The 27,984-nt window shown below is 37.0% G+C and overlaps 1 protein-coding gene across 4 annotated transcripts in view; it reads right to left on the reverse strand.

Moving 5' to 3' along the window:
* Positions 1-512: 512 nt before the first annotated feature.
* The window catches only part of LOC107217540 (solute carrier family 2, facilitated glucose transporter member 4), a 35,341-nt gene continuing 7,869 nt past the window's right edge, over positions 513-27,984 (reverse strand). The window contains exons 1-8 of one of the 4 annotated variants that reach the window (XM_046736212.1): positions 25,936-26,070; positions 22,400-22,422; positions 22,174-22,233; positions 21,830-21,856; positions 5,180-5,278; positions 4,175-4,739; positions 3,289-3,689; positions 513-3,145 (exon numbers count right to left, since the gene is read on the reverse strand). In XM_046736212.1, coding sequence (XP_046592168.1) covers positions 2,798-3,145; positions 3,289-3,689; positions 4,175-4,739; positions 5,180-5,278; positions 21,830-21,856; positions 22,174-22,233; positions 22,400-22,414 — 1,515 coding nt within the window. In that variant the 5' untranslated portion in view covers positions 22,415-22,422; positions 25,936-26,070 and the 3' untranslated portion in view covers positions 513-2,797. Of the gene's footprint in view, positions 3,146-3,288; positions 3,690-4,174; positions 4,740-5,179; positions 5,279-6,387; positions 6,768-14,474; positions 14,847-21,829; positions 21,857-22,173; positions 22,234-22,399; positions 22,423-25,935; positions 26,071-27,984 lie in introns of those variants that run through there. The other 3 variants (XM_046736213.1, XM_046736214.1, XM_046736211.1) reach the window with 3 other exon arrangements.

The raw sequence follows: 27,984 nt of genomic DNA on the forward strand, positions 1-27,984 counted from the left end.
AACCGGGTTCAGTGAAGACACGGAAAACCAATCTGAAACATGCATCGAAGAATCTTTTCATTCATATGCTGTGCGGCGATGACTCGAATATACCAGACGAATGGAAGATTGAGAATCACAGTAAGCGGATTGTGTAACGTAGTTTGCTTGACCTACAAAATACCTTAAAATCCTTTTCTCGCAATATTTTAATTGGCAATCATTCAACGGCAATTCGAACCGCCATCAGTCTGGAATACGCAACTACTCCAATAAGTTTTTGTTTAGCCAGAAAAAATACTCTGGGGAAGCCCAGCTGCGATGCTTGTATTGAAACAAAAAAAATAATAATAAACGTGAATATAATTATCAAAGTAAAGGGGTAATATAAAGCGAGGCTAGTAATATCAGATATTGTTGAGGCACAATCATTGTGGCTTGCATCAATAAGCTCAATGCAGTCCGAGTTTGTGTATAAAAAAAATAAATAAAATGGTGAGGAATACGCATTAGAAATCATTCAACGGTCACCATTATCGGATGTTATATTTTATTTTCACAACTGTATATTGTATCTAAAATATGCGTGTAGCGATGAAAACGAGACATGAATTCTGAACATATTCTATTAAACATGACAATACGATTTTACAATCGTGCTTTGATGAGTGTTAACGATACAGTAAATACCTATAAGACGTGGAATTGCCATACAAAAATGATGTGATGATATTCTGAGACAAAGATAATGAATATAATGACCGGTAAAAATTGTTGGTTTCTTTCGGAGAACATATTATCAAATTTCTTTAATATTCAATGTATAATTTCAAGTTACGTATAGATACATACATTTTCGGTTTGCTACTGAATCGTGAGTTGATGAAATTTTTACCCTCGATCATTCGATGTTAAAATGTTATACAATATATTGTTTAAAAGTAACTAAAGTCACTCGTCTTGTATATAAAAGAACACCCGCTACACTAAATGCTATAACTGCATTGCAAAACTTATACAATAATCAATAAAATGGCATATTCTGTAAGCTTACAAAATAATTTCCATTTGTTAACAATTCTTTATAGGCAGACTGCTCACAGTCAAATTTTACTAAAATTTTCAACTCAGGTATTCATATATAAATTTTTTCTAAAAATAACCTACAACTCGTTTAATTTATCATAATTTCTCTACCCTCGCGATATTTTTTCAATCGAAAGCAACTCGCTAAAATTTTTGATCCTATTACAGGGAAACATCGACTAATTTTTGACTGCGAAATTTGTCGCAATAAATATTTTAATCTATATAGGTATATATTTTTACTAAATCTATAATCATTCAAATATTTTCCAAAAAAATATCTGCCGTATTTCAATTCAGCCTATCTTCCATGTTACATGGTGTTTTTTTAATTTAAAATCATTTATTTCACGAATCCAAGTCAGAAACAATTATGATATTTGAGCACTATGCATACCTATATAAGTATATGTATACATATGTGTGTGTATGTATATATATACATAATACATATATGTACTAAAAGAATCGCACGTCAAACACAATTCAAAGCAAGCCGCGATTCAAATATATCTTACGAAATAAATATTCCATTTATTTTTAGCTTATTTGTTTATTTTTGATTTCTACCAGCCGATCAAAGAATTCTCCATAATGTTATTAAATTTTCTTTTTCTAATTCGGTTTGCTCATAGTTGTTTTTTGTTTTGAATAAATAATTCTTGCCATTTAAAATATGTAAAACAACATCATTGTACACATCTTATATAATTACTTATGTCATTATTGTTATTATTGTTATTCCTATACATAAATATAATAATAATAATTACTATTAACTACAAGCTATACAGTTTTATACATCAAACTGTTGTATTTACAATCATGACACAGATACTTTTTGAGTAAGTATTTATATGTATGTATATACACCTGTGTGAAATGTAGTACGTTTGTCACATTCTCATATCACACAAGATACAAATACAATAGACAAAGCGACAAACATCATTTCACAACATAACACATAATGTAAATATATACATATATTTATATAAATATATTACCTGTTTAATCTTTCCATGGAGCTTTTGAAACAAATTTACGTACACGGATAATACGCGCGACGCCTCTCCACAAAATTGCCTGTACCGTTTTATTATAATTACCGATTCAATCAGATATTCTTTCAATTTTACATATCATCATACGAACTCCTCAAGGTAACGTCCAAAGAGGTATATTTCACGCGACTAGATTGCATTAAAAAAAAAAAAATCCAAAAGCTTTCAAAGCTGTACAAGTCTCCCCCCTTCACTCTCCCCCAATATGAGGAAATACTGACTACACGTCCACGCCATTCTCTTGACGTATTTTATATTTCCAGGATTATTTGATAATAATATGTGCGACATTCGTTTGTCCATTTTGAATACTAAGTTTTGGCTCCAAAAATAAATAGGAACTAAACTGTTTTTCTTTTAATTATGTAAAGATCGGAACACAATCTGCTCGGAATCCAACACATCCCGACTGTCATTTGACCTTGTAATTTACTCCACTTTGTTTTCTTCTTCGTACAATGTAATTTATCAATCGACGTATAGCACTCGTCCCGCATTACGTATGGATTGTAAAGATCAAAAAATACCGGTATGACTCCTCAATAATCTCAGTGCACATAACGGTCAGGAAATGGGGTTCCGGACGTCGCAGCGATCGGATTCGATACCGAAGTTCGTTTCTTAACGAGGTGTAACTTTTACACCTAATTCTATCAACAAACTTGTTCTCATTGATAAGAAATCTGTCTGAACATGCTGCTGATCTCCTCCATGGTCTTGTTTTTTGTCTCCGGTACTTTTCTCCATACGAAAAGTATGAACACCATTTGGAGGCCGGCAAATATAAGGAAGACGTAACCTCCCAGAAGATTCTTAAGCGGCAGAAATCCCATACTGACAACGAAATTGGCTGCCCAGTTGGTGAAGATCGCCACAGCGGTTGCCGCGGGTCTTGCGCCCTGGGAAAATAGCTCGGAGACCAAGAACCAGGGTATACTTCCGGGTCCGACAGCGAAGAACAGGACGAACATGATCGCAACGAAGATGGACAAGTTAGCCACAACGGGAACGGTCTCCTGTAAGAAAGTTGAAAAATAAAAACGTTAGTAAGTTAAATTCCTTAGACGCTATAAATTATAGGTACATGTTTTAATGCAAGTCAATTACGTCGTAGATATAATATTCGGCGAAAAACCGAGAGCTAATTTCGTCAACTTACCGCGAAAGCGAGACACGCTGTTAGGACAATACTGCTGACGAACATTCCGCTGAAACCGACGAGCAGCAAAGTTTTCCTACCGGCTTTTTCCACCAGGACAAGAGACACCAGTGTCATGAGTACGTTGATACCGCTGGTTCCAAGGGTCGCGTACTGGGCCGATATCGGGTCGAGACCAGCGGCTCTGAATATGTTTGTTGAGAATATCATCACGGCGTTTATACCGCAGAACTGTTGGGCGAGCATAATCACTATCGATATTATTATCGGAATTCTGAGTGCCGAATTGACGAATAATTCCCGCAGCGTCACCGTCGGAATCATCTTAAGCGACTCGTATTCGGCTCGCATTTCTTCCATCTCATCGTGAACTTCGATCGTGCCACGGAGCCAGGCCAGAGCTGAAAAACAGCGAAAAAAATATTGGTCAGTATATCTGTGCGGTTTAACTTGTAGATAATAATTACGATTTCTCAAAACTGTGATAATTTGAAAAATCGTTCGACGTGATGCTTCGGTTTCACCTATACCTCTCTATAGGGCCGCTCTTCATACGGCACTTCGCCAAAACGTCCTTTTTTAATTATGGTACTTTGTAGATTTACGGCTAGGTAAGCATTTTTGTAAGAAATAGAACAGAATAAAATGCCTTATGAATTAAAAACTATATTATTTTAGAAAAAATTGCAATAGATCCAGTTGACTTTGTATGGGTTGGTGAAAAAATAATTGATTCGTTACACGACTTTTCGTTTTATGGCTAACTTTTCCGTAACGTATCTAGGCCGTAAAGCGATGTATGGGTATTGTATTGACTTTGATTTTTGTCTTTTTGTTAATTACAGGTGATTAATGTCTTGCCGATTTACGATCGGTGAATCCTCACCTTTCTGGGCCTTCAAATCCTGTCCCTTGCTGAGCAAAAGGTATTTTGGACTTTCAGGGCAAATAGGTAAAGTGGCGAGTTGAAATATCGCTGGAACGATCGTGAGGGAGAGAAGTAGAGGCCACTGCTCGGCTGTCCCGAGAAGTGTCTCCATTCCAAGGATTTGGGAAGTCAAGATCGAGATGGTGATGACCAGCTGATAAACGGTCCCGACCGCGCCCCGCAAATGAACCGGAGATATTTCTGCAAGATACATCGGTGCCAGGCCGGCATTTAGGCCCGAATTTATGCCGATGAAAAATCTGCCAATAATCAGCATCTCGTAGCTTCCGGCAGCCTTAGCCGGACCTTCGAACAGCACGGTGAGGAGGACCAGGACGTTGTTGGCTAGCAGGCCTCCCTTTCTGCCGAGTTTGTCCGCCACCACGCTGATCAGGGATCCGCCTATCATTCCACCGATGCAAAATATCGCAACTGCCGTAGACCATATTGTCGTCACCTCCGATTCCGTCGGACGAATATTCGTCCGATTTCCGTTCACGTCTGTTATCCACGCCGTAATAAGCTGCAAAGCAAAAGTCAATTCTTTATCTACTGCTCCACAAATTAGTCGACGTTTATTGCGTGATTTTACGCTATGTCTATGGCTTTTGAACTATTGCTACAGTCCCGACCTCGAATTATAAAATGAGCGATCTTATGACTGACGGGAATTGAATTCTGAATACTCATCTTCACGTAGATAACATTACGGCAGAACCATGATAAAAAAAAACCTAAATCAAAGTTTAGTAATCTCTATAGTTAGCATGTAAAAAGTTTATATAAATCACGAAGATTACTTGTCGGTCATATTTATATATTATCTGCGTTTATGAGTCGGATTTTTCATCGAGGCTTGTGAAACTTAGGCAGAGGTTTAACTTTTTCAATAAATAATTCATTACGAGTGAAATGTAGGTAAAAATGTAAAAATATCAAAAAATAGAAATTTCTAAATCTCACCTTTTCCGGCGAATTCACAACTCCGGTGTTGTAACCGTGCTGGAAAGACGAGCCAAGGGCTGCAGCCGCAATAGCGAAAGCCAGGCGCCCATTGAGACCCTGAAACAATGAAAATACAGATGTTTGATTTGTTTTCGTGTATAATCAAGTGGTTAAACGAACTTAATTCTACTCAGCGGCACTTCCTTGAAGTCGGTGTTGAAATTAAAATTAATTTCGCACATTTTTATTGTTTGCACATCTTGAAAATCAGTCTTGCATGGTTAACGATAAATATACCATGCGAGCTTTAAGATTATCACTTGGTCTTTTGGATTTATCGCAAATATACAGGTGTAACATACAACGGGTTGATATCCTTTGTTTGTTCTTCAATAAATACATTCGCCCGAGGTTTGAAAAAGACAACTTGCACTGCACGTTTTGTAATCGAAACCTTCGACGTTTCCGCGACAATTTCCGCCTTTCAAATTCAACATTCTTTCCCGCGTTGTCGACGTCGTTTCCTCTATACAAGTTACACATACAATCTACAGCAATAGCAGGAATATGTATAATTCAGTATATTCATAAATATTTCCTGATGACCGTCACTGATATTGAAACTGAATTTAATGAACGTGAGCGCCAAATGCAGACGAACGCGATCCTTTATACATCGGTTTCTCAGGTTTTCTTCTTCTGTCTTCTTTTTTGTGCAAAAAGAGTGATTCAAGCGAAGTATACGATGTTCGGTTGATAGAAAGCGGCCGATCGATCGACTACGATGATACCCCGCGGAGGTAACCGACGGTGACGTCAATGGTCTTCTTTTCCATCAACCTAATGATTTCTAGCCATAATTACTGCACCTTCGTCTCAATAAGGGCACAAAACTTGACGAAACTATAAATCAGGAACACCTTCGCAATAGCCATGAATGACAAATAATAAATTTAAAAATAAAAAAAAAAAAATAAAAAACAAAATAGAAAATATTATCTGAATAGTTGTACATGTCGACGATACGTATAAGGGACAAATCATTGAGTTGTCGGTTAATTTAATTAAAACGATGAGAATAAAAATTTCAGCTCACTGCGAATAACTTTCACCAGCATTGTTGAAATATATCGTTCGAATGTAAATTCTTCGAATCAAGGATCAATTATGATACCTATAAATAGAATCTTCACGACACGGTACAGATAAAACGAAAAATTACTTACCGATCTTTTAATGAACGGCATTTCTCGTCAAACGTTGAGAAAACAGTGCAGAGTAAACTGCGAATGTCAAGTGTATTATATTTTGTCCTGCGTGGCAGCAGGGGACTATAAAATCGCGGAGTTTTGTTTTCTTCCTTATTCTCCTTCTTCAATTCACTCGAAATGTCTCACGCGATTTATTTCTCAGTCGTACAACTAAAAGTTTTCCAAAATCGACCTGTCGATTCAATGGTTTGTTTATACGGAGTGTTGTACGGTTGTAGGACACGCGATGTGTTCGTACAGCGAAACTGTATAAAAACGCGCGATTCTGGTTACGAAACGTGTGTGCGAAGACGAAATACGCGTTGCCGCCACGTGTTTCAGAGTTGGACTGACGGGAGGCTCGTCGCCGGCGATCCTTTATATCTGAAAGAGAAACTTACGCCTGGTCCAATCGCAGTCGCGGTTTCCATTGCACACCCAACGCACACCTTCCTCCACTCCGAACGACGACGTACGTAAGTTTTTAAAACCCACTGCTCGCAAAGGCTTAACGGGTTAACACCGCGGAGTCTAGACACACCGACTTATGCAGCAGCTCGATAAAGTGCAACGGTTAACGACTTGGTAATACCGCCGCGTACGCAGATCGACGTGTAGGTAGGTATAATAATAAGATTACCGTAGACGTGGTGGAAAATCCTACGCAACGAGTGGCGAACCACTTGATTTTTCCGTGATACAAGCTTCAACGATAATTATATGCATGCTGATAAGTCGGTATACCGTAATAAATATGTATGTGCGTCAAGGAACTACCCTTCATGTGTGTCAATTACGAGATAAAAATAAAAGATGAAGGATCGATAGCCGAATTATATTAGAGTAGTAGGCGAAGTTGTTTGCTTTTTTACAAGGTCGCAGGACGCGCGCCTGATAACAACAGCTTCGATTCGAACGTCACGCGCATTGACGAAGGACGACAAAGTTCGTTTAACTCGGCGCAAAATGTTTCCGCGAAATTGAATTCGAAAGATCGTTTCTTGTGTCTTTCGTCGGTTGGGCTATTTTAATATTCTATAAATGCAATTCTTAAACTCAATGCATCGGGAAGTGTTTGGTGGAAATTTCGCACGCGATGTCTTATAAAAATGGAAACGGGAAACGTCAAATCGCGCCTAATGAGTGTAGAAATTCAGATTTTAGCTCAACTCAGCAATTAGTGCAAGAGTGCATGCATGGAGAGCAACGTCGCTCCGTAGGATTAATTTTATCATACCTTATATACGCGTATTTATAATCGCGGGCCCCGCGATCTAAGCAAAATTTGATACTTTGGTTATTGTATATGCGATAGTTAAATAAAACCTATGCCCGTGTCTGTAATACCGACGGATACGAGACGCGCGTAGATGTCACGAGATAGATAAATAAAACGTGTTTGCCAAAATGGCACAAAGACGAAGCAAGGTTAAATTTCGCTTGTTAATTCGTACGGGTAATTATTCGGCATATCAACGTCGGTAAATTGAAACACACCGAAGATTACGCCGCGTTGTCTGACGTCTTTGCCGTCTTTTATACACGCGCGGCTAGCGCTCGTATTAACGTGATTTGCACTTTTCAGACTTCCAGATTCAATTAATCCAGTGACTCGGTTCACGCCGCGTAGAATAATTATTTTATCAATGATTCGGTGACCGTCCAGAATCCCCCTGCAACGAGTTCTCTCCGGATAAAATCTCGAGGACAAAATCACCCCGGACAAAATGTCCCCAAATAAATGAATAAATAACGGTACCGACATTAATAAGCGTATATTTGGGAAGGGAATTTTTTTCGGGTGAATTTTTTCAAGGGAAATATAGTGAAGCTCGCGGCTTGAATGAAGAAACTAAACCGTAAATAAATGTTATTATAATACTTTCGGGGTAACGTCATCGAGATCTGTGACATAATCCATATATTTTACGACAATTGTTCGAACTACGAGGTCTCTCTAACCTTTAGTTTAAGTTTTAATATTTTCCTGTGTTGCATCTGCAGCCTATACAAACTTTTGCCGGAGCGTATACTTATACTCATAACTTATATGTATATTATCATATGCAGCAGCGCTCAAAAGTATTGTGATAATATGAAATTCGTTACTACTTTGACGAATCGTTTTCCTTACTTTTCTTTATTTTAACTTTATTTTCGCGCTATAAAAATTGGTTTTTTCTAAGTAAAGAAGAACGACAGATTTAACCGTCGATATAACGACGTCGTGGACCATAGAGTTTGGAAAACTATTATTATAATCGGCAACAATATGCTAATTACGATCTCATTTGTGGAAATTAAACCTGCAGCATAGCACAGATTGAAGGAACTTTTACAGATTGAAGATTGTCGACCTACAAGAGATAGGCTTGTGTGCACGTTAATAGCGTGATTGAATATATTTGCGGTGACGACGGAGGCGAGCTATCTGAAAAAATTAGGCTATCAGATATAAGTGTGCCGATTTAATTGTCCGTGGAATGCGGTGCGCACCTTGTTTGGTGAACGGGGTACAACCCGTGCAGTACAGGTATATGTATAGTGTTTCAAAATGTTGTTAGTTTATTGCGACAGAGCAATAGAACGGTAACCTGTCTGCACCTACGATGATATAAACGTAGCAGATTGACTGATAATTAAGCGTATTATATTGCACGTATAACGATTAATGTTAAGTATATTACAATATATATAATAATAGTGTCGAGAACTTGTTTGTCATTGCAATGTAAAATTATATAGGGTATAATGTCAAAGTTACGTGTGTACGGTATTATTATATAATTTTAATACACTCAATTTCAATTCTAAGTAACTGATTATTTGAACAACATCGGAGTAAGTCCCATTGACCTATAATTATTTTATCAAAAAATTTTTACTGCTGCCAATTACTAACTAACGAAAACAACAGTTAGATTTTAGATAAGTGCGATGGTTACGTATTTCTTGTCCGAATCCAAACTTTGTCATCTCGTCGAAATACTATAACAATATAATTTCACACATTAGATTATTTTTTATCAACTTACAATCTGAGGATAAAAAAACCTCTGTCTCACAAATGTTGTACATTAAGCTAATTAATATATGAATCGAGTGTGCTTGCCCGTTTTATTAAAATGGCGGAAAAACCATACACGGAGTTTGAAATTCAGTTTGAAGAAAAAAAAAATCGAATCACAAGAATTTGAATCTGTTAACTTAATTATTTGAAATTTTCGATCCCGACCTTCAATTAAATCGATGCACATCAGTTATCGGGAGTCAGTATCAATGAGTAAATATTGTAAAGGTTTGGTTCGCGACCTCTAAGCACCGGCAGAGGACGAGGGCCCGAGTTAACGCGAATCGTAGTTTCCAGACCTCGGTCGGACCCCGATTAGACCAGACGCAATGACGGGGAGAAAGAGAGAGAGAGAGAGGGAGAGAAGGAAAAAGGTAAAACCGAGAAAGAAGGAGAGGTGGAATAAAAGCAAAAAGCTAATGCAAACAAAAAAGGAAAGAAAAAAACCGTCGTCGAGGGGGAGCGCCGGTCGCCTCATGCGGCTACATTCCGCGCGACGCGACGGCCGCCGCGTCATCGTAACAGCAGAGCAACGGCACAGCTGCTGACGCGTGGAGGCTCGTCGAGTTGAGCCAATCGGCGTGAAGCAGCGCGCGCCATACCTCCGCGGCAACCAATCAGAGCTCGGCGACACACTTTCGCGTCGTGAAGGCGCGTCTGCGACCTCGGAGAGAAGTTATTGCTGCTCATAAAGTGACTAGGTTCACTTCGATGAGAATATACTCGAACGCGTTCAGCGCATGCGTTTGCGGCAATTATACCCGTGACGAAACGCTGGATGGAATATTAAACCTACACAATCTATGCGTGATGCGATTTGCACGTTTTTTCCCTATCTACGTGTGTAAATGATATAAAAGAACGTGAAATCCCGGTTGATTCATTTCATGTATAAACGAACACCGTCGCCGAGGTATCGAAGGATCATTATTTGCTAGCGATAAATTCGTCGAAATTAGATTATCTCTCTTCCGCATATTTGCGCACGTGGCGTCGCTGCTGCCTTTTCATATGTACAATATACGTATGTACATACAGATAGGCGTATGTATATATATAGGCGTGTTTCATGTGCGGTGTTTGCGCAGGGTTGCGCACTTTGGACGTTAAAATGTTTACATCGTCATCGTTCGTTACCAAATATATCCTCATAAAGGACATTGAGTAAAATTTAGCAAATTACTAGGCAATAACATCAATTTATCTGATAGTTTATATAATAATTTTTCAACCTGAGGGACACATGTGTCTATACGCTGATTTGTATTAATACTGTTCATGATTTATTTTTTTCCAATTTGTTATACACAAATCGACGAACTGATTATCGATTATTCGTAAAAACGAATTTGCTCTTCTCGTTTTTAGTTAATCAATGTTTTTCGAATATTTATTTATGCGCCAAAGTGTCGGTAAAAAAGATGCAGATTATTGGATGGTAAAAAATTGATAACAATGTAGAAAGATCAGAAAATATAAACATCTCAATATCGAATTTTCAAAGACGGTGAAATATATTTGACAGAAATTTGAAATATACAGGAAATTTGAAGTATATAAAAGTCATTATGTACAGTAAGGTCAAATTATAGAAAGGTCAAGATACATACATACATTTCAATTTTTTTGCTCCGGTACTGAGAATTTAAAAATTCTTTAAAATCGATTATCCCCACCTGTACGAATCGGCAAGAAGGATTCTGGTGGGGGGATTGGGGACAAAATATATATTATACAGGGCGGATTATGCTGTGTGTGTCGGTAACAAAAGGTGAGTTAGCATATCGATCGCGAAATACTTGCTGCGTCTACCGCTTCGTCATACTTCGCAGCTATTGGTCGAATGGGAAAGGCTCGTCACGGTGACGCGACGTAGATAGATGTAGTGCACCGTACACGTATTTTAAATAATACCACATAACAGCTGTATACACGTCTGGCTGCACGTAGGCATGTTGTGGCTTTGGAGAAAGAAGGATCGCGACGTCGTTGAACGTTCGTTGTTACTAACGGGATTTACCACTGTACAAAGTTTGTTAGATGTATACAATAGAGAAAATAAATATATCTATAATATCGGTTATGTTTACACTTTCCTACATGCGCGTAAATTTCCAGAGGGAAAAAACTTTCCCATTATAATTCGTGTTAAATAAATACGTTCTTTTCAAATGAATACTTTATTGTTTATAACTGTAAACGATTATAATTCAGTGAATTAATTATTCTTGTTTCCACGTAACATTCATCATTTTACTCGAATTAGATGAAAACGGAAAATTATTATCGTGATTTGTTAGCTACAATCATATTAATATTCTACTATATTTCTATGTACAAAATTCGATCGTTTTTCATTATCGATATCGATTTAAACATTACCGTGTTAAAGATAATTATACAATTTGATAAATCAAACTTAGTATATATTTATGTTAGACGATGACGTAAATGCTGTACTTTAGTCCATGGACGGTACGCACTTGTGCATGTAAAAGAAACCTGTCCGCTATGCGAAAAACTCTCCGAATTAATGATAAAAACGTGTTTTTCATCTCTCTTATACTGTTTTACCCTTATAAAGTTTGTACACCCCAGAAGGATAAAATTATTTTCTTATCGCCTCGATTGCAGCTGTACAAAGGCTGAAATTTACTAATAAAGATCTAATCAACTTTTCTTTCATTACCACAAACTCTATAATAAACCGGAAATCAGCTGTCGAGCGTTTATTCAAATATGTTGCGTAGGACACGTTCAGCGTTTCGTACAAGTTGCATTACGTATACAATATACATATATACCGTGAGTTTTTCTAGAATGGACTTGCCCGACAACTGCAACCTTGGAACTTGTCTAGTTTATAAGCATAGCCACCTTCGTAAAAATTTTACACTATTCTAGAAAATAGTGAGCCGGCCATTGTTAATGCACCAAGGATTACGGTTGACTGTCATTTGTTAACCTGTCGATTCTAGGGAATTTGTTCTTGTCGGAAAAGGTTTGCTTCAGGCTGGGAAAATGGATGTCGGCCAATCAAAATTAAGCAAGGAGAATTGCGCGCGCTACGAGCAGGTCGTTTCAAGAAGAACTCTCCGTATGAATATGTTCATGACACATGTCGTATGAATTTAAAATTCAAACTCTTGACGAGTTTGCGCGCGTCATTCACGAGGTGGAGACCTTTACATCGGCTATTCTGCATTTCAATTCGATATCTATATACGAGGCCTTCGTCTCTGTTAGCTGAGAAAAGTAAAACGTGTATAAAAAACGACGGTATGAAATACAATTTGAGAATATTCCGACGTTTCAGCGGTACAGCTATTTGTCAGTTTGAGGTTCTTCAAACTTCAAACGCCGTGCCTGTACATATATGTATAACTATACATGTATAAAGTATACGACTCGAGCGTCGAATAATCATTACCCAGGAAATTTGAATTTCCGCCACGTCACGCGTTAACGTTCATTAATTCCTTCACATCTTTCGATGGATTTAAACGTGGGCTGCGCAAAATTCAGCACAGGCTTATAGGTATTAGGTGCAAATATGTATGATTTACATGTAATAAAATACTTGACCGACTGTCTATTGCATTCAACTTTTGGCTGAACGTGCAAAGAATTTCGTCCGTCGGAGTCGAGTTGATTGGCGTTATGAATTACGTTCTAAAATCACCTACTATACGTTTGTCGCTGTAGCTAACTGCCGATCTATAATGTCAAGACTTATTATGTTGCAATTCCTATAAACCGTCGGCTCAAGACGACATTCAAAGATCATTATAAACTGCAGCAGAGAGCGGCACCGAAATCCAATCACTTGTAACGGCCGTGAACTTACAATAGCGTCTAGACGATATTATGCATGATTATAGTATGTCGAAAAAGAGACATCACGTACTTATTTGCTGTATGCATAATACAACGCGTAGCGAAATCGAATTTGAAGTTTTTTTCTTCGTTTCACCATACTTTTCATGTATAAAAAATAATTATTTCTGTACATACAAGATTGAAAAGTGACCTTTATGATAATCATCAACATCATTAAAATTATTATTTAGAAGAGGAACGAATTTTAAAAATTTGCAGCCTGCAAAGAGTTTGATATGTTGTGTATGTACATGTAATATAACATAGTTACATGTAGAATGACCTCGCTGATATTCAATAACCGAGCGCTCTTATAAACAAGAGGTACAGTTGGCCCGCACACGCATCGCAAAGATATAGGTGTTCATATAAAACTAATGTATGCCTTTACATTATTATGGGAGTTATAAGGTATACACTTGCAAAGTTTGAAGAAAAAATAAAACACAAGTTGACAAAGAAAATGGATGAGGAAAAAAAAATGCAAAGATAATAACAACAATATCGTCAGTCATTCGATAAACTTGGAAGGAAATATGATCAAGCGAACGCTCACGGAGCGAATTTATGTGTATATCTGTATATATGTATAATGGTATAAAATGGGAAACGAGATTCGTTCTGGGCTCTGCTCTGCACTTTAGCCCACGCTTTGTCTGCCAGAGATAATTCTGCACTCATGTGTACGATAGCGAATTATTGTATTATACGCAGCATTCCTTGACTTCCCTACGCCGGTCAATGCTCCGTTGCAAGTTAGTTCTGATTTGAAAATTTAGCGTGTGATTGTTATACGCGAAGCTTCCGTACGTCGCTTCTTTCCCTGCCTCGTAGTGTTGAAAAATGAAATGAAAAGAGGTTGAAATTGGCGACGATGCATGGTTGCGAAATAAAATCGTTGTTATGGAACATTATGCGATAAACCGTATAAGACTAAGTAATAAAGCGGAATATTGTTTTGCAAAAATTCAATTGATCCTTAAACCATTAAAAAAGTTTGGTAGTAACGAAGTTTTTTGGTCAATGTTAATCGTCAAACAAACATTATTAATTTCAACCTCAGTATGTTACAAATGTAACGTGAAATATAAGTGCTTATAATTTGAGACGTTACCTGCGGATTTCTCAGAGTCATGGTTTGAATAGTGTCCAAATGTTCGCGCAGCTTCTCAAAGAGTCAGAATCAGAGTAAAAGTTGGTCAGATACGTTTGACGAAAAAATAATCGACGAGTCTGCAGCTTCTCGATATAATATCTTCGTATTCTTCTCGCTTTCGTACGTGCACTAAATTGTACAGAACGAACGTAAAAAACCTGAGACCGTTTCACATTGGCACTAAAAATTACGGAAGCAAGTATCGTCGATCTACCGCGACGGTGTTAACGCACGGATAAAATTGATCGATCGTTTTTCAGGTGTTGCTGGATCGCGTGTGATCGAGACGCGTGAAAACAGACGACGGATTCTCTGCTGCAACCGCTGCAACTGACGCGGATCGGTGGATCTGCGGATCGGTACGTATAATATACCCCCTGAAGCATGCGGCTGAAACTCCGGTTGGGGAGAAAAAGCAACTACGTTATCAACGGACCGGCTCTGTAATACCGATACAGACTGAGCACGGTAGCTACTCAGTGTAATTATGACCGTGCACATGAGTGCGCAAACTTGTATATACCTGATTGTACGTAAAAAGCGCACACATACACTTCGGCTCCGTAAATCTTCCCTCCCACCTTCGCTACCTCCCTCCTCGTCACCTTTCGTTGCATGTATATACCTACAGACACGCAAGCACGAGCATCCTCAAACGAATGTCGGAGTGTTTGCACAAGGCGTGCGCGCACATATGCACACACACTCGCTCCTCTCAGATATGGCCAATGTCTGTAATAAACGAAATTTTCGTTTTGGATATGGGTGTGGGTAGAATCGTTATACCTATAAAGCTGTTGATCGGTTGACGATGAATCGAAAATTTTGTCTCTCGAGAGATAGTGCAGCTACTACGTATTGTTAACGCGTGTATTTATATAACTATATATACATAGACGAAACAGATATATTATATTACACGACGGGATGTCGATGAATTATATAACGGGTATATTATTCTAAGACGAATTATAAGTTGTTAGGTATTATTGAGAGACGGGTATGGGTATATTTTATAACAACGATCATCGTCGTCGTCATTATTCAGACATTATAATACATTGCGCTGTTGCGTATACACGCATGTGTGAACATTTAAGCCACCGCCGCCACATCGCATCGCACGGGCAAAGTTCAAAATAGCTACCTGATGTTCGATGTGAATGTTGCATAAGTGTACAATACGTACGTATGTACGTACGCCTTGGCTTTCCGCGCGCTTGAAAATATAGCTACGATTTATCAGCCGGTCGGATCTTAGCGCAAAATGTTTAATTGATCGCGCGTTAAATATTTCAAATCCTCGTATATTACGATATCTATAATATATAATATCGAGTTTGTCTTTGAGGATATTTCAGATTGTATGAAAACGTGTGATAGATTTTATCGATATTACGATCAATTGCTTTTTCAAACAAAATTTCCAGTCTCGTTACAATCTGTCTCGTTTCGATACTCGGTTATCGCAATATTACCCAAATGGCGCCGTGCGATTTTTTTATGTTGACCACGGGTTGCCACGGGGTTATCGTTCGAGAAAGACCGGCAGACACGAACAGCACCACCCACTGTTTACGTTACGCCATGCACAGTTAATTTGGATTGCAGCCAATATCACTTGCGCAAGATTTATCATTTTTTTTTTTTTTTTTTTCCTTCAAAACTAGACGTTCGGACGATAACAATATCATTCCGAAAGCGATAATTATAGGTTATTTTCCATTGATTCGTACTTCAGAAGAAACGTATTCGAATTTCGTCAGTTTCACGCATTTTACGGTATATTCGATATTATGGATCGTTAAGTTTTTTATGCAAAAACTATCCGTGTATTTATTTATTTTTTTTCAACAGCCCGACCAATTTTCACTATAAGAAAGTTTTACTTGTAAAAACCTGGTGAAAATAAAAATTACGATAAATACAATGCTGACGTAGCATATTTGCGCGGCGTTACATAACGCTGCGTAATAATTATTACATACACAGGCACACGAGTATGTGTGTACATAATTTTTATGGCAACCCTGCAGTGTGGTTGAATGTTTCTGCACACTCTGAGCAATTTGTCTGTTATAATTTATAGGTGAAAAAAGTGAGTATAATTAACGGTAGTCACTATACAGTGACTGGAATAATTTTATACTCAATACAAAGTCTAATTTTGCTCCGAAGTATTTGGTATTATAGACATCGCGTGTACATATTACATATATATAACTATTGAGTTATTATACAACTATAAAAAAGTTACAAGTGATGAAAACCAGAGGTCAGACGGAACGTTTCTCGGTATTATGGGTTGTCAATTTTTTTTAAACAATATCTTTGCAAGCACTTAGCTAAAAAATAAATTGTAAAACTGCGGCCGGTTCTATTCAAACATAAAAACAGAACAAAATAACAAAAAAAAAGATGTGTTTATTATACACGTGAACTTTTCTATCCGCGATTGTGATAATATTCGTGCATCAGCTAGTGAAGAGGAGAAAGAGAAAACTCGAGCAATTAGGCGGAGGTGTAAGGTTCAACGGGTTACAAACGTCGGGAGACAATTGATACTGAAAACAAGAGTAACTGGGACTCCGACAAACACTCGTCATACGATGACAGTTAAATAACATGAGTACGAAAGATCCACACAATATGCATATGTGTAGGGGACAAAATGAACTTGCCGTAAACTTTTACGAGAGCGTTAAACTACTGATAATTATAGCAAACGGATCATTGGGTGACCCCTGTCAATTATCTAATGTGGTTTGCTGCTGCTGATGCGCGGTGACTGAATATAAATTTATAATCGAATATTACAGATGTTGCACTAAACGCCAAGTAAATATCCATTTCAGTATTTTGAATGCGTGTATTAGAGGAAAATTATCCGAAATCGAAAATGCGCTGCAAGTTATATCGTCTCGTTATTGGCTCATGGAAGAATAATCAAAGCTTATAAAATACGAATTTTAACTCGAGATTGAATTTTCTAATATCTCACGCTCTTCTCAAGTAAATTACGAAGGCAATTTTTCGGTATTATATATTTTTGAACATCGTTTCGAGTCTGAAAACCACGGCGAAGGTCGGACGTACCTGGTTTAAAAATACGATGGACATTTTTGTGACGAACGACTGGCCTAGAGAATTTAGTCTGCGTAGATTGACTGGTTTAAATTGTATTTTATGCACGTAGACTAGGGTGTTTAAAGAAAAAAAATAATTTCTGTTCAACCTCCAGACAGGTTCGAAAGTTTCATTTAGGTATAAAATTACGCATGTTAAAATTTGAGCTCTTAATATTAACATTAAGATGTTGCGCATCGCACTTTTTTATTTTCCTCAAGAATAACACGGACAAAATGGTTGTTGCTCCGTCTCATTATTGTAACTGGCTAACGATGCGACGTACAGAAAATTCACATACATATTTTTGTAGAGAATTGAACGCTCACAATTCAAAAAAGACTTTAAATAACTTTTGAAAGAGTATATTTATCATAAAACGAGTAGAGACCTTTTTTCGGAGGATTCAATTATTTATTTTACTTATTTTCTAATAAATTCACTAGATCAAAATTTATTCAAAGACTTTAAATAAATTTTTAAGGGGTAGATTTAGGTAAGTTAGATTTTTTCTCCAAACACCTTAATGTATACCGTGCATGTTGTTTTTGACATGCATGTAAGTAATTACAGAGTGTATAATTGAGGTGAAACAATCGTGGGAATGGATTAACAAATATTTAAATGAACTAGTGAAAGGACAAAACGCGGCGACATGTTTCACATCATGTAATAAAAATCTAGACCGCGCGCAAGGTTATAATCGGATATCTCACACGAGCTAGTTGTAACGAAATGTATATCGGTTAATTAATACCAAGCAGTTATCCGTAAGGAGCATTTTTTTCTGGTTGCGATTACACGCATGCATGCAGGTATCAATCGGTTCGACCGCATGAAAGTTATTCGCAGCCGCTAACTGTGTACATACAAAACAGACTTTATTCACACAATTTGCAAGAATAATTATTACTGCAAAGTAAATAATATCGCGTGTATTATAGTTGCTGTACCGAGGTAATACAAGCTGTATAAGGTTCAGTTTTACGCCCTCGAGGTTGTTTTCAGAGTATCGATGGACAGACGCTACGATAATCAGCCTGCAAAGAGTATCTCGTTGTTGCTAAGCAGATATTGTATCTTTGGCGGTCGGCGCGACATGCGAAACTCAAATTTTCTAATCGAAATTGCGATAACGTTGATTTTTACACTCTTTTCTGTGATTCTTTGCCTTCTATTTTTCAAGGAGAGAAGCGAAGAGTTAATTCGTGTCATCCTTTTTTTTTTTTAATTCTACGGTTAACGCAATATTTGATCTTAATTGCTGATCAGAATAGATATAGTAGTCGAATATCAAGAAAATATTTACGCAACATTACCAACGCGGTGATGAAATAAAATCTCTCATCGTTAGGAGTATTCTGTAGAAAATAATGTTACAGTCAAAATAAATCACTTCAGCATGAAATCTCACGAAATCTACTAGATTTTTTAAGATTTTTAATTGATTTGAAATAAAAAACATTGAAAGACATTCTAAACGGCTGATTTAATCTTGGTATTTTTATTTGTGTGCATTATTTATAGGTGAAAATGAAATAATTATTCAACGTGCGACTGTATGCCATATAGCAATGAATATCTGATGTAGAAGTATCGATCCTTGACTATCAGAGCTTTATAAATTTGAAAAATTGAAATTGGTAAAAATCGTTCGGATTCTTCTTGAAAAATCTGAAGACACGGTTTCCTTTAGTGTCGTTATTTGGTGATATTTTCCGAAGATACAGGGTATAAGAACATGCGTATTCCGTGAAACCGACGGACTAAAGTTTAGACAAAATCCACGATAAGCTTGTGTACCGAGCGTTGGTCAAGTGCATCGTCATTTAGCGTGTCGAGCACATACGACGTACGGAGATAATTATACGGGGGAATAATACGCGACCCGTATTTCAAAGGTCAACCACTCCTGACTTCTGTTCTGCGGTTATCTGCAATCCTGCATTTGCGTTTCACGCATTATTTACGTCCTACGCGTATTTTTTTTCAAAAACTCGACTCCTGACCTTAAATCTTTAGTACAACTATCAATACCGATAAATATTTACCACAGAACGATAAAAACGCGGCGTTTCGTTTTTTACACGTATAACAACCTGGATTTCATTGATAGGTAGAAGGATTCTGGTCCTGTGTACATAATTGAATCAGGTTTTGAATAGAAAAATAAAAAACACCTCATACGGTAAAAATACCACGTAAAAGATGCTCTACAGCCGAATTCAATTTATTACACACGTGACCCGATAATTTAACTGCGCGTAATTTCAATTAAATTTTCTTCCAGGGACGACTAATTTGGACGGATGTACTAACTGCGTAGGCTAATGATACATGTAATATACCGAGTGTGCAGGGTTACATACGCTATATACAGCATCCCTGGATATAATCCTCATGCGGAGATGAATTAATCTAATTAAAGTTGCATAATGATACGCATACCTTCAATCTATTGACAGCTAAAACGCAACCTACTGCATTGTGACTCGGTAATTGTTTGTCATTTCAGACACGGATGGTTTGTGACTTGATAGATTACAATCCGTCAGCGAGTTTCCAACGATTACAATCAGATCCATGCGCGAATTTTTCTTTCCAAGAATATAATATACGCAACATAATTATTAGATCGATTAAAGTTGTAAATTTTCAAATCGGAAACAACGTTTCTGGAACAATGAATCATCATTGATCGGTATACTGAAAAGTTAAATATCTCCGTGTGATACGTGGGTGTACACGAATTGATAATCATATGCAGAAATGAAGAAGAACTCCGTCAACTCGGCCACTTTTTTTTCGACCATCTCAGATCTGCCCCATAATTGGTTATATCAAAGTATTACTAAAAGGTACTCTATGTGAATTTTTTTTACCGTAGAACCTTGACCTATGCCACTTTGGCGATTTTTTGGTGACATTGTCACACATATTGGAAGACTCTGTAATTTTTTCAGCAAAACAAAAAAGGGTCCACCTTGAATAAAAAAAAATTCTTTTTTCCTTCTTTGGTAAAAAATCAGCGTTACCGGAACGTAAAAATTTTTTCAAAAATTCCTCTCGAAAGCTAACAAAAAACTGCAACTTTTATACGGAGACATATTTTTTTTCAATTACTTCAAGTTTCCGAGATATATTCATTTGAAAAAAAAACGGCAACTTCTCAAATAATGAATTAAAAAATCTGAAAAATTTCACATAGAGTACCTTTTAGTAATACTTTGATATAACCAATTACGGGGCAGATCTGAGATGGTCGAAAACAAAGTGGCCGAGTTGACGGAGATACCCTCTTATAGATCTCGATGTCAATTTATTAGCTCTGGTGGATGCTGCATATCGCTATGCACGTCGTTGCATCCATTCGCGGTCTTTCAATTGTCACAATAAAGTCACGGTATAGTGGGAGTAAATCACGCCCGCACATTACATACGAATGTGTGCATTTTACGCGATGCAGTTGTCTTAACTTGCACGTACCAGACTAACCAGACCGAACAAAACTAGGATTAAGATTTATTATAACTGAATTAATCAAAATCCGACAAATTTTTTTTCAGCACAGATCTGGCTGGTTAGGCGTACCTCGTTTTTCGTAATTTCAACAATATTCAAACACTTTTGTTTAACGATACCTGTTTTGCTGAATTTTTCCAGTCACTGTAACTAATGAAATTTTCTTCAGTGCAGACACTTCCTCCGTGGTCGGAAAATTCTTATATTGTATTCACGTTGTATTAACCGGTTACAGTCTGCGGGTTTATAAACCGGAAATGGCCAAATCTTGCCAGACTTTCGGTTAATAAATTTCAATTCATCAGATGGAATATGTCGTGCAGCGTATGTTGTTCGACTTGTTTGTCCGCGATCATAGGGTAGGTATGTATCATTTTATTAGATAAGTGGCGATGTCCTACCAGCAATTTCGTCATTGTCGCATACACACGGAGAGACCACCGTACGAATCAAATATATGGTACATGCACGAGTATATCTGTTGTCGCAATTTCCGCACGCGTATAATTCGCGTTACGTTGCACACAGCTGGTTCAATTCGACCGAGCATTGGAACAATATTTAACGTCTCATCGCCTGCAGTTGCTTATAAGTTGTATAAATTTTAACACGTATAAAATTTACCAAACACATTCTAATAATCGTTCCGTCTACCTTGTACTCACCCAATCCTTTTCTCCAGCTCTGTATTGCTTTGAATAAAAAGAATAACACGTTTTATTCATTGAAACGGTTCGAATTTTTCTACACGCATGCAAAAGATGCGGCGCATGCTTTATACATACTCTAAAAATTCTAATATCCGAGTATACGGATTATTATAATATTCTATAGTTTAACGCCAATTGTATAAATATTAAACTTAACGGTTGGAATATTTTTCTACGTATTTTACATGCAGCGACTTCTCAAATGATATATTTTTTTTCTATGTTACAGGATTTTGTTCAACTTTTTTGTTCCATCTTCAGGTAAACATTTACTTTCTTGCTTGAGCAAAGATTTTTACCTTCGTTGTCGGATTCAAGGCTGTTGGAGTAGACGGTTGTTCCTCGATTACGTTTTTTGACTGACAATGTTAGATAAAGACAAAAGCAGTTAGTCAACATTTTTCAACGTTAGATATCCATAAAAAAACATCATCTTTTTATGTAAAAATTATACATAGTGATTGTTTGTGATATTGTAATATATTATGCACGATATATCACTTAGGCGGATTTATTATTCTTTACCTTTTCCTCCTCCATATTTAGAGCTGCTTGAAAACAGGAAAGAGATATTTTTTTTTTTTTATTTCGATTGAAAAATTAACCACTAGCCGCTTTGCAGTTTATTACACGTGCGATAAAATATATAAAATGAAATATATGTATAATATATGTTACATATCGAAGGAAAATAACCACATTTTATATCGTGTGATAAATATAAAATCGCGTGCAAGTAGTAAACGATGATAATAACATAATATTCTTCGTGTGTTTAATGAAGTAGTTTCTGACATGAGTGCGAATATAATATATATATGTGTGTGTGTATATATGTAAATACACATCGCAGACTCGTGACAAAATTTACACCCATTATCGACGAGTCTGAGACGCATTCGCAAGCGAAGAACGTACACGTATAAGATACGTCGATATACGTTTAGAGCAATTATTACGTATCGGCAAATAAATTCTGCAGGTAAAAATAGATCAATCAATTCAAAGCTCAGATGCTATTATTTCTTATTTCGATTCGAACGCGTCGATAATTGTAACATCTCACCCTTCCGGCCATTAAACGTAATTTAAAAAACGTAATTTACGTCTAGTAGGACAAGCGTGTCTTGCGTATCTTTTATATTCATATTGATATGAAACATTATATTCCTAAATATAAACAAGACGTTTTAGAAACACGATAACAGCTCGTCGCGATATATAAATTCCCGCGTAAAATCGACGCATGAACTTGAACAATCAGTATGCACAAAATACGTGAGTCGTTCCGTTTTCACTGTTTTTCCTTTCTTTTCTCTACTCAATTTCGTACACCGATTCGAAAGATCAACCGAACGGGTCAGCCGTAGATATAAATATTATACATTCATAAAAAAATAAAAAACACATTTTGAAATAGTTTGCAGACCACGCGACGCGTAAACGTATAATTAGATTTAACGGTGATGTACCGGTTTGCTTTCTGTACTCGTTGATAAAAGTGGGTGTGAACTCGTCAAGGGTAACCAGAGGTCAAACCGCGCCACTGTTATTACGGATTTACGCACATTATATTGCAAGTATCGTACATTCCAAGAATGATCATTTATCGCGAGTTTCAGCTTTGCAAATTTTTACCAACACTATTTACTTCTGCGTTAACGCATATTTATATTATAATGCAATTTCTTGAAAGATTTTTTTATAAGAATAAATGTGTAACCGATTCTATTACATCCTACAAATTTTATACGTGTAAGACTAATGTAACGCAATAGCTCCAGCCGCATATATTGTAAAGTCACGTGTGTGTAAATATACAACATAAAACGAGAATTAAATCGTTAACCACTAATTGCTTTTGCAAAAATCAATTAGCGGTCTTCCAGTCGGATGATCTGTGCTGCAGCAGTAAATTTAGAGACGGTTGGTATTTAATTTGTATTAGTGTTATCGAGACCTCGAGCTTAAAAAAAGTCGAGACGCTAGCTCGCTTCGTTTTGAGTGATTAATCTCGACATTTATATCGTTAATACAACCTTATACTTGTACGTCGACGACCGTCAGTTATAAAGAAGAAAAATATTCAAGTGTGCAAAGTTGATTCTTTCGTATGGATGAATAAAATGCAGTAAACAAAATTATTTTTGAATTTTGACTTACAATTAGTTGTATAAAACTATATAATATAACCTGATTGTTTTCAAAAAATATTATCAATCAATGTAAGATTATAGAGGAGGTATTTTATTTACGCAATGCAAGATATAGATACGAGGCGCAACTCTACAGATTTTAATAAACGATTTTCAATTCGATAAACCCGCAACATTCGACACAATCAGAGCCAAGTTAATTGTTGTTGTAATCACTAAAGGCAACGATTTTATCGTAGGATCTGTACGATATACATTCCTCACGAGTTAGTGATAAGCGGCGATTTTTCGATCAGAACTTAAAGGCAGAAACATGTTGCCAAAGTTATTAAAAAGATTTTGATAATATTTGCACTTTCATTGCCAGTACACACACGATGCGTTGCTAAGATATCTAATCTGCAGCTAATCCGCGTGTATTAGTTAAACTATATGCACAATTACATACAATCGTTTAGTGAAAATGCGACGATGAAGTGGACTTCACATCTGCGGAGACGGATTTATTTATAGCGTGTAGTAAATTTTTCTATCACTTTCATTTCACCGAATGATTGACAGGTGTTCTTACGTCTTGTAGAAGATATTATTATACATAATAATATAATATAAGGTAAAAGCTAGACGCAAGTTACACGGATATGATAATTCAAGGCTCATATACAACAATCGGATAATTATTATATCGGAGCAGTGCTAATCGAACATTTCACTCATACCGAAGTTAATGCGCAAATCCAATACCGCGCTTTTCAATAAATCAACAATGTACAATCGAGCCATCGGATTTTTTTTTTTTTTATCAGATTTAAAGGAAGAAGGAGACACTCTCTTAATGTCGTGAAGTTAGAATTCAATCCAATCGAGTGAAATTTAGAGTGATTTTTTTCACTCCCAGCGTTTGGAGTGTAAAAGTTCGCTATTGAATATTGAATATTCCACTCCATAACGCGAGTTGCTCAGTTTTCACTCCAAGGAAATTTAGAGAGAAGATTTCTTTACTAACCGTCAAGTACAAATCGCGGTTCGTAAATCTGTCCTCGAAATCGCGGGAGTAAGTTGATTAGATAGTAAATAAATATTTGACGGATTTTATCGCGTTTTTCATTCGACTTGTTTCCCGTACGATATGTGATATATATCGTACCTATAATTATATCGGACGTCAGATTCTTGCAGATTGCACAGTTATATGTATGTATAATGTATTTTCGAATTTGTCGAATTCGCGTAATCACTTCTATGTAAGAGATAACTACAGACGTTACAGACCAAGGAAGAAGAGAAAAAATAACCACTCTTACGTTAATACTGAAAAATATTTTCGTCGCGGTACGCCAATATTGTTCGTTCATTTATAGTATGAAAAAAGGTTGGCACATTCTGTAAATTTTACGAATTACGTATTCTTTAGATTTTTTCGAAAATATAGTCTAAGGAGAATAAAACGCAAAAAGTAAAAAACGAAACACATCCAATTAACTATTTTGCATCCTTTCTTTTATTATTTTTTTCGACAATCGTTGCGTTGGAGTTGAAAATAACTTGTTTTTTTCTCTTTTATTTTTACAGCTATTGGCGAAAGGCGGGACATTAGCGGCTCACTGTTATCCTTTCGGCGAGGCTTGCGGGATTTTCAAGTACACCGAAGGTCAAGGATTGATGATGGAAAACCGCGCGCCGGTTACCGCGACTTATTATCGATTCTTCACGTGATAATTAATAAAACACATTTATGAATATAACAGAAATAACCTACAGCACAGAAATTCATCCGTACCGTAAGAAAGTTAAAGAAAAAAAAAAAAAAAGAAGATTTTTGCGTGCAACGAAAGTGTAACGAATGTGACACGACAAAAGCGAACTACTTAAGCACGTCGCAACTTTTCAGGGAAAAAGACTGACCTGCAGCGATACAAGTCGTTGAACAGAGTGCAATCAGGTATAATTCGGTTTTCGCGTGTTTCGCGAAATGCGCTCACAGGGTGAAGCGAATCGACCAGCTCGATTCGTCGCGATGCGAGTTATACGCCGTCCGCCTATGTCTGGCAAAACCCGAAGCCCGCCACCCCCGCCCCCGAAACGGGGGTGGCGGCGAGCCCTCTTTTCGCACGAAAAGCGCAGACGCGAAAACGGCCGCGATTCCCGTCATATAGTCAAGTCAAAGCTAGAGAATTTTCTTATAATTTCAAAAAGAAATCAATATAAATGCTATTTTACCTCACAATTTCTTCGTAGTTACATACATGTATCTTTTTTATTTCTTGTGATTTTCGTCATTAGACACCGTTATGCGATGTAACGACGCCGCGACGCACCGAAATCTTCCCTGTAAATTGCATCACGGGTTTCATCGCTACGCGGAGATTATACCTTAATGTGAGATTCCTATTCGAGGGGGGATGCTCGATCTCTGTTATTAAAACATGCAAGTACCAGTGTACGCATCCGAGTCTTCTGGGAGTCGGATTATATATAAGAGACATCGACCCTCGCTTATACAGAATGGCTGTTCGTCGATACCGCCCGTCTCGTCCTCGACCTGACCTCCACCGGGATATTCGAACGCCCTACATGGCATATGTATATAGGTATACCCATATAACACACGTAGAATATATGTATACCATACATTTAACGAGTGTAGAGTGTAAAGTGTAGAGTTTAATTTTGTATGCCCATTGCACATACCTATGCATGTAATACCGTTTATAGGTATGTACAGTAATACGCGTTGATACCTAAAGCTTCTGGCTAACTTGTTTTCGGTCCGAAACAAATTGCGATTTCGATATCTAAACGAATTATGTGACAATGATTCCCATTCTCTTACATCGGCTGAACCGCCAGTCATTGTCACATAATTCGTATAGAATTAAACTCGCGTTTTGTTTCGCGACGAAAACAAGTTAGCCGAAAGATTGAAACAAGTTAGCCGAAAGGTCGAGACGCTAATGAATATTACCGTACGTATAACGCATGATTACGATTTTATGAAGGAGGAAAATATAATTAATCTTATTATACATTCTAAGAGTTCAACGGAAATAAAATTTAATGAAAGATAATGTATATGCGGAAATGACGTGCGTCACCACAGATGCGGGCATGCCGAGGTTTTATGGGAAGAGAGGCACGTGACTCGAGTCATGGCAGTAATCAAGCACACGCGCCTCGCAGCACGAACGATCATCCAGCCTCTGTGATATATGTATACCTATGTATCTACCTACCGTTAGCCCAAAATCCGTTTCAGGATTCGGCTGATGTAACAAGGCGTAAGACATTCGGGATACGCGTTGCCTCGCAGGCTTACAAATAGCTCAATATGACGCAATCGTAAAAGATGTAGATTATTGCAGATCAACGATTTCATAGATTTTGATCAGTGTAAATTTATCCTCCGATTATATGCGTCATTTCAATCTGAATCATCCTTTGCATTATTTATACGCTACATGGAAGTACGCACGTATAATAAGCGGAATGATTTCTAGGCATATTTTTTTTTATTTATTTATTTATTTAAACCAGCAATTTATATCATATACGTACTTGAAAACGCTATATTATACTAAAAATATGTATACTTGGAAACGCTGCATACGTTCAGCTAAAAACTTTGATATCGCATGCGGAAGGCAAAACGCGTAATTGGGGTTTTCCGTCTCTTGACTTATACGCGGAAAAAAGTATGTGAACCAGGAAATTTCGTAATCAATTTGTTGCATAGCTAGAATTTTTCAAGTTTTATTTTATTCACGGGTCAACTCGTCGTACATTCGGAAGCCCAATTGGCCAGGCTTAGAAAATCTTTGTTATCGCAGTAAAAATACGTTTCATGCTGTCTTTATGTATTAAAACTGAAACTGCTTGGTCCAGTGAACTATTTTTTTCCAATGATAGGATAAAAAATTTCAGGAAGTTTAGCTCGGTATATTTATATGCGAGTCT

The sequence above is a fragment of the Neodiprion lecontei genome, chromosome 4 (assembly GCF_021901455.1).
Source record: "Neodiprion lecontei isolate iyNeoLeco1 chromosome 4, iyNeoLeco1.1, whole genome shotgun sequence".
Taxonomy (NCBI): domain Eukaryota; kingdom Metazoa; phylum Arthropoda; class Insecta; order Hymenoptera; family Diprionidae; genus Neodiprion; species Neodiprion lecontei.